At 45.0% G+C, this 10000-nt stretch overlaps 1 protein-coding gene across 1 annotated transcript in view; it reads left to right on the forward strand.

Annotated features, from left to right (window-relative positions):
• pleca (plectin a) overlaps nucleotides 1-10000 on the forward strand; it is a 174165-nt gene that overhangs the window by 116968 nt on the left and 47197 nt on the right. The window contains exons 3-4 of the mRNA XM_031585928.2: nucleotides 2805-2866; nucleotides 7979-8068. Of these exons, the coding sequence (XP_031441788.1) occupies nucleotides 2805-2866; nucleotides 7979-8068 (152 nt within the window). The remainder of the gene's footprint in view (nucleotides 1-2804; nucleotides 2867-7978; nucleotides 8069-10000) is intronic.

Here is a 10000-nt window from a genome sequence, read left to right on the forward strand (position 1 = left end):
TAGCGGTGTCATGGTGTCTGAGCGGAGTAGTCCCCTCTCTCGTAACAGCAGGACCGCCACTGTGTTTCTCAGACGAGATGTGCAACAGATAGGCTGTGTGTTTGTGCTCAATCACTTGTCTCTTCTGTGTTTGTCAGACGAGATGTGCAACAGATAGGCTGTGTGTTTGTGCTCAATCACTTGTCTCTTCTGTGTTTGTCAGACGAGATGTGCAACAGATAGGCTGTGTGTTTGTGCTCAATCACTTGTCTCTTCTGGGATTGCACAACTGCAGACCGAAAATGAATGATTCCAATAATTGCTTCAGATGATTAAAGATTGGGCACATTGCTCTGCGCTCTTACCACTTCATAAAGAGGAGGTCCAAATGGTAACGGTCCAAGATTGCTTCGCCTCAAAGAATGTTTTATCATGTTTGCGCTGATCTGTTTAAAGCAGAGTAGCCCCGGGAGCTCGTGTTTGCCTCATTAACTTTATTATTTTAATAAAACATCCTCTAACACTCATGATCAGTGGTTTAGTATTGAACTCAGTGGTGTCACAAAAGCAGAACAGACATGAGTTGTCTTGTTGTCGTTTGCAGCAGTGAGTTATAGTCTTTTAATGCGTTTGAGATGGTGTTGATGCCATGCCTCTGTGGCCTCTCTGGCTACTGTGTGCTGGGAGTGAGAGCGCTAGAGCACAGGGCCACCTCCTAATGAGAAGCACCTGTAATACTCGCTGTTCCTCCTAATGAGAAGCACCTGTAATACTCGCTGTTCCTCCTAATGAGAAGCACCTGTAATACTCGCTGTTCCTCCTAATGAGAAGCACCTGTAATACTCGCTGTTCCTCCTAATGACGAGCACCTGTAATACTCGCTGTTCCTCCTAATGAGAAGCACCTGTAATACTCGCTGTTCCTCCTAATGAGAAGCACCTGTAATACTCGCTGTTGTTAAAGGCAGCATCTGTAATACTCGCTGTGGTTAAAGGCAGAGGTATAATGAGGAGCATCTGTAATACTAGCTGCTGTTAAAGGCAGAGGTATGTCAGGGCTGAGGAATTTAAAGTGCTGGCTATCTGTCACTGTGTGACCTTTGCCCCCTCTCTTCCCTTTCTACCTCTCTTTCTCTTTCTATCACCCCTTTTTTCTCTTCCACACCTTTCTTTTTTTGCTCTCTTTCCATTTTCTCTCTCTCCCTCTCCCTCTCTCTTCCTGATGGCCTCTATAACCTCTGCCTTTCTCAGTTGCCTCTTGACCTCCACCGTTGATGGATTTGTTGTAAGCGCGCCTCGGGACTGGCCCCATAATGAGAGCAGTAAATCTCTCTCTCGCGGGCCAAATGCGTGATAAAAAACAAACGTTTGATCTTCGGTGATCGGTCAGGAGCAAGCCCTGGACGAGATGTGTCTCTCTGCACCTTTGCTAACTTGGTAACTCCTTGGTTTCATGGTGTAATGCGTTAGCAAGCCGCAAAAAAGTTTATCTTTTGTATCTTTAGGCTGTGAAGAGCAGGGACGTGTTTGTGTAGGGGGATGTTAGGGTGGTTTATATCGGCCCGGTCATTTCAGCACTCGGCATAACCTTGTTTTCTCATTCACCGCCGTTTATGTAGTTCCATTAGCTTAACTACATTTATCCCTAAAGGGCTAGCATTGTCACTGAAGAGAAATAGACTTCCACTTTTAGCAAGAGCTTCTAGTTTTGACTAGATTCCTCTTTTGATCCCAAGCTCTGCTGTTTAATCCAGAGGAGAGCAGAACCCCAGAGAACGGAGCGATGTGAGCAGTCATGCAGCAACCACACACACAAACACACACACACACACACACACAGACATACATACACACACACATCCACAGCCACGAGGCCAGGGACCGCGGTGGCCAAAATGAGTCACAGCTTAGACGTGCACCACGCCAGGGACCGCGGTGGCCAGAATGAGTCAGAGCTTAGACGTATTTAGCCGTATGAAAGTATTTGGAAGAGTCTTTCTTTGTGCATCTCTGTGATAATATGCAGAACACTAATCATGGAACATTTTGGATGAGTGTGAATGAGATGTTGGTGAATACACCCATCCTTTACCTCTGACTACCCTATCGTTTCATTGGTCATTTCAGCTGTCTGTCAGTGGGCAGCCTATAGCCATAGACCAGTAGCTTTGGCATGTGTTGGTTGAGGAGGCGTGTGCGTGTGCTTGTATGTGTGTGTGTATGTGTGTGTGTATGTATGTCTGTGCGTGTGTGTGTGTATGTTTGTGCATATCTGTGTGTGATCACACTTACTAGTCAGGACACATATGTTTAGACGCCAAGGTTATCGTCCTGTTGAATCAGGGAGGGTCGTTTGGGTCAGCTGGGTGTGTTGCGCTAGTCACATACCTGTGAAAGAATGTGAACAGCCCTCACCTGAACACTGAACACCATGGAAACAGCAACGATCTGTGTTCCCTCCCCCATGTTCAGAACCTGAACACTGAACACCATGGAAACAGCAACGACGTGTGTTCCCTCTCCCATGTTCAGAACCTGAACACTGAACACCATGGAAACAGCAGTGACGTGTGTTCCCTCTCCCATGTTCAGAACCTGAACACTGAACACCATGGAAACAGCAGTGACGTGTGTTCCCTCTCCCATGTTCAGAACCTGAACACTGAACACCATGGAAACAGCAACGACGTGTTTCCTCTCCCATGTTCTCCTCTCTGTATATTAACCCTGTATAGTCAGTGTTCTGACTCATGCTAAGTGCTGTACGCTAACCAAATATCCATTTCTTACCCCCCCCCCCCCCCCCCCCCTCCTCTCTCTACACAGATGAACGGGATCGGGTTCAGAAAAAGACCTTCACCAAATGGGTGAACAAGCACTTATTGAAGGTATGATGGCTGATGATACTGAGACCTCCTCTTGCAGTTTTGATTTCTTTCATTCCAGTTGTGGAGCCTTTCCAAGAAGCCTAACTGACCCCGATTCACTAAATGTTTACCGGTGCAAACCTGATGTGTAGTATGACCAGCAAGACATAACACCATGTGTATGTTACATATATATACATATATATATATATATATATATAACAAGTGTATGTTCAAACAAACAATTTAGCAACAGCTCTGTGATTTGGCTCATTTGAGAGATATCATCAAGATACAATCAGTGTTATGGGATCAGCAGATGATTTGTGTTAGTGATGTCATGTTTGCACCGGTTATTGTTATTGTTATTGTTATTGTTGTTGTTGTTGTTGTTGTGCACAAACCTTAGTCAGCGAGGATCATGGGGTCTTGTACCTTAGTCAGCGAGGATCATGGGGTCTTGTACCTTAGTCAGCGAGGATCATGGGGTCTTGTACCTTAGTCAGCGAAGATCATGGGGCCTTGTACCTTAGTCAGCGGTTTCGAAATACTTTGTTTACCCAGTGTTGTTTTTTTTGTACCGTGTGGAATTTGCTGCGTCATCCTTTTAGATCTCTGCAGTGTATCACATACAGCTGCGATTCCCTTATCTGACAGGGACACGGTAATTTACTGCAGAGATGTTCCCTGGGAATTTTCTCACACATGTAACATTTTTGAGGGCTTATGGGTATCTCTGGATAGTGTTATAGGCAGTGTTATAGCTAAGGTGCTACCCTGAGCTGTTGGCAGCTGAAAATGAATTGATAGAGTTCACACACATGCTGCAAACAATCTTAGCTTCGAGCTCCATTTTAATCCTACTTAATAAGACTAATTATGTAAAAGATGTTCTGTGTAGTTGCAATAAACAGTAACGAGTATTAGCCAGCCTTAAGTATAATCCCTTGTAATGGATGTCGGATCAAGCACAAGCTTTGTATTGAAGGACACACTCTGTCAGAAGTGAATCTGAAGACTAAATGAATATGTAAAGCGATAGGGACTTAGGAGCAGAATGATAAAATGCTCATTTAAACAAATCCCAAGAACACAAACATTTTAAAAAGACAAAAACAAGCGGATGACTAAAAGTTTTTAAAGGCTTTATAACAAAGAGTTAACTACTGTAGGGTCTAATCACTGTCAAGAGTCTGTGGAAAGGAGAGATGTTAGGACATAACTACACTTAGCTGACTCAAGTGGGGAAGTCTATGCGCCAGCCTGCCCTGGCCTGGTTGGCTGTGGTTTTAGCCATCGTGGTTGACCGTTGTCTGGGTGATCGAGGATGGAGCATCCGTGCCATGCCAGTGTTCTCAAGTGGCCGGCGTTCCGGAACCTTGGAAAGTATACTGGTCTCAGAATCATGCTGTCTGTCAGGCACTCATAAGGCTGAGAGAATGTTTTTGGAGATGAGACATTTAGTTTAGTTTTAGTTTAGTTCCGTTGTTGTTGTTGTCTCTTTTCCACGCATCCACGTACACTCACGTTTTGACATCTCATAGTGCATGTAACAGAACATCACACAACAGGCAGTACCCATCGGCACACAGAGTCGGATAGTCAGAGTTCCTTCCTCTTGCCTGCGTTAGGAATGCATGTTCAGTGTCTCTGGTTCTCAGTTGAATTCCTTAGCTCCTGGGTGATCTCCATCTCAGTGTAACGCTGTCCCATGTCTCGATCTCTTTCTCTGGTTCTCGTCCCTCAAGCCTGTCTCTGGCCAGTGAATGGGGTCTGAGTGGCTTTTGTTATTGCTGATCAACAGCAGGGGTAGTTAGAGACCTGACCTGTCTCAAGGTGCTAGTAGTGAAAAACTGATTGATGACTGTAAACATTTACACCCAAAACAAGACCTACTCCTGTGTCATCTAACAGTGAACCTCCATAACCAGAGGTGACAGTGAGACACAAATTGAGTAGATGGTCAGGATTTAAAAATACATTGTGGTCATCATAATTTCACATTTTATTAGAAATGCATTTTCTTTTATTATGAATTCATTTTCTTGGGGCTTTCTGAGCCTTTATTGAGATAAATGAGTGGAAGAGAGACTCAGAGTGGGACTCATGCTACCGCTACCGCTACCGCTACCGCTACAGCTCCTGCCACAGCTCCCCCTTTAAAGCAATTTCAACTAGGAGACCTGGCACACACACACACACACACACACACACACACACACACACACACACACACACACACACACACACACACACACACACACACACACACACACACACACACACACATACACACACACACACACACATACACACACACACACACACACACACACACACATACACACACACATACACACACACACACACACACACACACACACACACACACACACACACACACACACACATTATATCCAGCAGTTGGTGTGTTAGCGCTCCAGTCTCCAGTACCTGTCTTCCTGGAGGCGTGTGTCACAGAGGACGTTATAATATGAACGTTATTGCGCATTTTTTGACTGTAACACTAACTACCCATGAATTAACACCACATTAAATGAATAATTCTCATCCATTGTCTGGACCCCTCGCTTGACTAAACTATTAACGATTTCACTGTTGTATGTTAAGGGGAGATTAAACTGTGAATATTCGCCATGTCAATCTATAACTATAGCTATCTATATCTGTATTTTTAAAATAAGGTTAAAGAGAATAATATATATTGAGAAAGAACATACAGAGACAAACATGCCCACTAGGTGTCTCACTCTCTGTGAGATACAGTATACTCCATTTCCAAATGCATTTCTGCGTGTTGGTGACGTAGCTCCTGTGTACTCTGTAGTCTGAAATGTCAATCTGTCTTCCCACTGTTGGGGCAAAGTGCATGTCTTTATTTCTGTGTTTCTCTAAGTTTCCTTTCCATTCACCACACAGAAAGCCTACCTTTCTGACCTCTTTCACAGTTTTGTCTCTCTCTCTCTCTCTGTCCCTGTCCCTGTGTCTCTGTCCCTGTGTCCCTGTCCCTGTCTCTGTCTCTGTCCCTGTCTCTGTCTCTGTCTCTGTGTCCCTGTCCCTGTGTCCCTGTCCCTGTCTCTGTCCCTGTCCCTGTCTCTGTCTCTGTGTCCCTGTCCCTGTCTCTGTCCCTGTCTCTGTCTCTGTCTCTGTGTCCCTGTCCCTGTCTCTGTCCCTGTGTCCCTGTCTCTGTCCCTGTTCTCTCACCCTCCTCCCTCCATTCCGTGTCACTTCCTGTCTCGCTGTGGTCTTCTAACAGCAATGGAGATCTGAGGTAGGTCCACTTCCTGTCCGCTGGGTGCTGAGTGGGCCTGTGTTTTCCCCTGCATGAGCCGTTGTAATAATCACCCCCTTCTTAGGCGCCCTATGCAGCCTAAACCCCTAAACCCCTAAACCCCTGAACCCTGAACCCTGAACCCTAAACCTTAAACCCTCACCCTGCCTCTGCACTGTGCCAGTCGCTTCCTAGATGGCAAACGACTGAGGGTGAGACGGATCTGGCCTAGATCAGGTAGAATACAGGCCAGACCCGATCCGACCCGACCTGACCCAGACCCGATCCGCATTCCACTGCCATCTGGGTTACCCGTCACCACTGGAGTTACTGGCACAGCCACTGGTCCTTATCTGGCACAGCCACTGGCCCTGATCTGGCCCTGATCTGGCCCTGATCTGACCCTGATCTGGCCTTGATCTTGCCCTGATCTGGCCCTGATCTGGCCCTGATCTTGCCCTGATCTGGCCCTAATCTGACCCTGATCTGGCCCTGGTCTGGCCCAGATGAGGCATTGAATGTATTCCAGTATTTAATGTGCTATTTGTCTGCCGACCATAGATAGTGAGGATAATATTAATACTAATCAATTTTATTTTGTTGATTCATTTTTATTAAAAGAAATCTCAGTACTACAAAATAAACTACTTATTACTTCAACAGCCTTTTTTAAGTGGGCTCCGAACTATCTAGGTGCAGTTGGTAATGCACTTCTGCACACACGGCCTCAGAGAAACCTGTTTAGTAGTACATCAGGAGTGCCTGAGGTTCATTCATTACAGTGGGTGGTTTAAGCCAAAGCAGATCGGTCCCTTTTCTTGAGGTGGACTCATGTCTTTCTTTAAAACACGCACTGAGTTAGAATGTCGTCGCAGTCACCGTGGAGACGTCTGTGTCTAGACTGACTGACACAGGAAGTTGGTGGCAGTGTCTCCATGGTGACAAAGATATAACTCTTCAGTTGCATTGTGGTGGCGTTCTAGATGTCAACACTGGAATGAATCCTAGCCTTGTCAGGACCACATCTACACCAGTCAACTGCTATCTGGATTAAAACTATTAGAAAGGGATTCGAAATAAGAGATTAGAAAGCTTTCCTCTCTCCCGTTTTGGGGTTGAACACTTAAGTAACTGAATTGCACAAAAGAGCCCAAGACCGTTCTGTTTAAAAGTTCTCTCACGGTTGAGAGGAGACCTTATTTTATCAAGTTCATGTTTCCCCCAGTGTGTTTGTGTGTGTTTTATGTCCTGTTTTGTTTTGTTTTGTAGTTACCCATTAACCCTTAAAAGGGTTTTGTTTTGTAGTTAACCACTAACCCTTAAAAGAGGTTCTAACAGAATGCAGCATATCCATAGAGCCCTGATACTTATACCCTGGTATGTGTGTGTGTGTGTGTGTGTGTGTGTGTGTGTGTGTGTGTGTGTGTGTGTGTGTGTGTGTGTGTGTGTGTGTGTGTGTGTGTGTGTGTGTGTGTGTGTGTGCACTGCTTGTCCTTTTCTGTATTGTGCTTGTGTGAATGTGAGAGTTTGGAGTTTCATCTTTGGTTTCACCAGAAACAAACTGACAAATCCGGCCATTGTAGTTTTAGAGAGGATGGCCTTTGTTGATGATGTCATTGGCCTGTTGTTTAGGCATAGGTCTTTCATTTTGGAAAAGGGTCTTTTCTGACCTATGTTCAAGAAGACGTTTAATATCATTTCTCTTGCAAAGACACATATGAATTCAAATGGAATGGTTGCAAAAGCATCTATTCATATCCATATGTTTGTGTAATGTTATTTATATTCAGTTGGTGTGTAATGTTATTTATATTTTGTATATTTTTCTTTTCTTTTCTCAGGCCCAGAGGCACATTACAGACCTGTACGAGGACCTCAGAGATGGCCACAACCTCATCTCCCTGCTGGAGGTGCTCTCGGGCGAGACACTGGTGAGTGCTTACGTCCCCGCGGTTACCATCCCCGCGGTTACCGTCTCCGCGGTTACCATCCCCGCGGTTACCGTCCCCGCGGTTACCGTCTCCTGAGCACTGACCTTGGATGCAGATTCTCCATCCATCTGGCCACAACTACAACAACTACACCTGTGCAGGCGTCTGCTTCTGCTACCCACAATTCCCTCCTCTTCCGGCGCAGGCACTCGCCCCCCCGCTCACTTCAGTTGCTTCTTATTAACCTCAGTTGGAAATGAGTTGAAGTGACACTAAGATGTGGCTGCTTCTTAACCTCAGTTGGAGATGAGTTGAAGTGACACTAAGATGTGGCTTCAGTTGGAAATGAGTTGAAGTGACACTAAGATGTGGCTGCTTCTTAACCTCAGTTGGAGATGAGTTGAAGTGACACTAAGATGTGGCTGCTTCTTAACCTCAGTTGGAAATGAGTTGAAGTGACACTAAGATGTGGCTGCTTCTTAACCTCAGTTGGAGATGAGTTGAAGTGACACTAAGATGTGGCTTCAGTTGGAGATGAGTTGAAGTTACACTAAGATGTGGCTTTTTGATTCCGCCAAACCTGCTGAAACATCTTTACTTGTTTTCTGCTGTCAGTGTGTCAGGATTGAGTTTAACGCTTTCAGGTTTCCTGCATGTTGAGATGCTTTGGTTTAGTATAAGACACAGCTTCACACATCCGCGAATGGTAGACCTGCACAAGGAATTGAATCACTTGCACTTGATTGAAATGAGCACTGTTTGGTCGTCACTAACTGTTATTTTTTTCCTTCACCACTGCATTAAAGCATTTTATTCAAACTGCTCTTAACAACACATTAATATCAATATCTTTTGCTTCTCTTAATTAATCACTCTTTCCATTACCCCTGCCCTCTTTCTCTCTCACTCTCTCTCTCTCTCTCTTTCCCTCTCTCTTTCCCTCTCTCTTTATCTCTCTCTCTCTCTCTCTTTCTCTCTCTCTTTCCCTCTCGACTACCCCAAACACTTGTTTGGTTTCTCCTGATTTTTTTTGATTTTTTCTTGTTTGCTGACCTTCGCCCTCTGCCCTGACTGTGACCCCTCTGCCTCTTCTCTTGCAATGCCCTCGCTGGGCAGCCAAGGGAGCGTGACGTTGTCAGGAACTTGCGGTTGGTGAGTGGGTCCGGAACCCCCCGAGGGGCACCTCTCAAAAGGCGCGGCATGTGTCACTCCCACCTTGCTGGGCTGTGCATGATGTCACTTCCTGGTTTTTTTTTTTTAAATGTCTATTCTTTTCTTTATGCTTTCTTTTAAAACAATCACACACGTTTTTTGATGTTCAGGCATGTAAACCTTGCCTGTTTGATATCTCCGTCATATACTTATGTGAGAACTTCATTTTACCTACTGCCAACAAAGCCTCTTAGTTTTTAGTTTGGCATGAAACTGGCCAATGACTGGCCAGGTCAGTTCTTAATAGCCAGGATGAAATTGAACAAGTGTAATCTGAGGTGTCTTAGTTAAGTTTAATGATGGTTTAGAGTGCGGGCAGAACTATGGAAATTGTAAATCAAAAGAAAAGGTAAGGCTAGTGTTTCATGAAAATGTAAGTTTTATACTTTCTTCTAATTCTTACTTCTTGTCTGGTGAGAAAATGTGGTCATCGAAGTGACATCATTCAATGCAGGCCAATAAGAATGTGCGTCCCATGATAGCTCAGCTTGTGATTGGCTATGTGTTTGCGATGGCCTGAGGTAGTGCATGGTCTATGGCGGTGTGCTTCCTGTTTCAGTGACACGTGATTAATGAACAGCCAACAGCACTAGGCTGCTTGTAGAGGAACTGTTCACAGTTTTCTGCCTGTGAGAGGTTGACAAGGGTGTGTGTCATACGTGCACGTCTAGATGCAAACACACACATTTAGTTGACAAGGGTGTGTGTCACACGTGCACG

This window comes from Clupea harengus, chromosome 19, assembly GCF_900700415.2.
Source record: "Clupea harengus chromosome 19, Ch_v2.0.2, whole genome shotgun sequence".
Classification (NCBI taxonomy): domain Eukaryota; kingdom Metazoa; phylum Chordata; class Actinopteri; order Clupeiformes; family Clupeidae; genus Clupea; species Clupea harengus.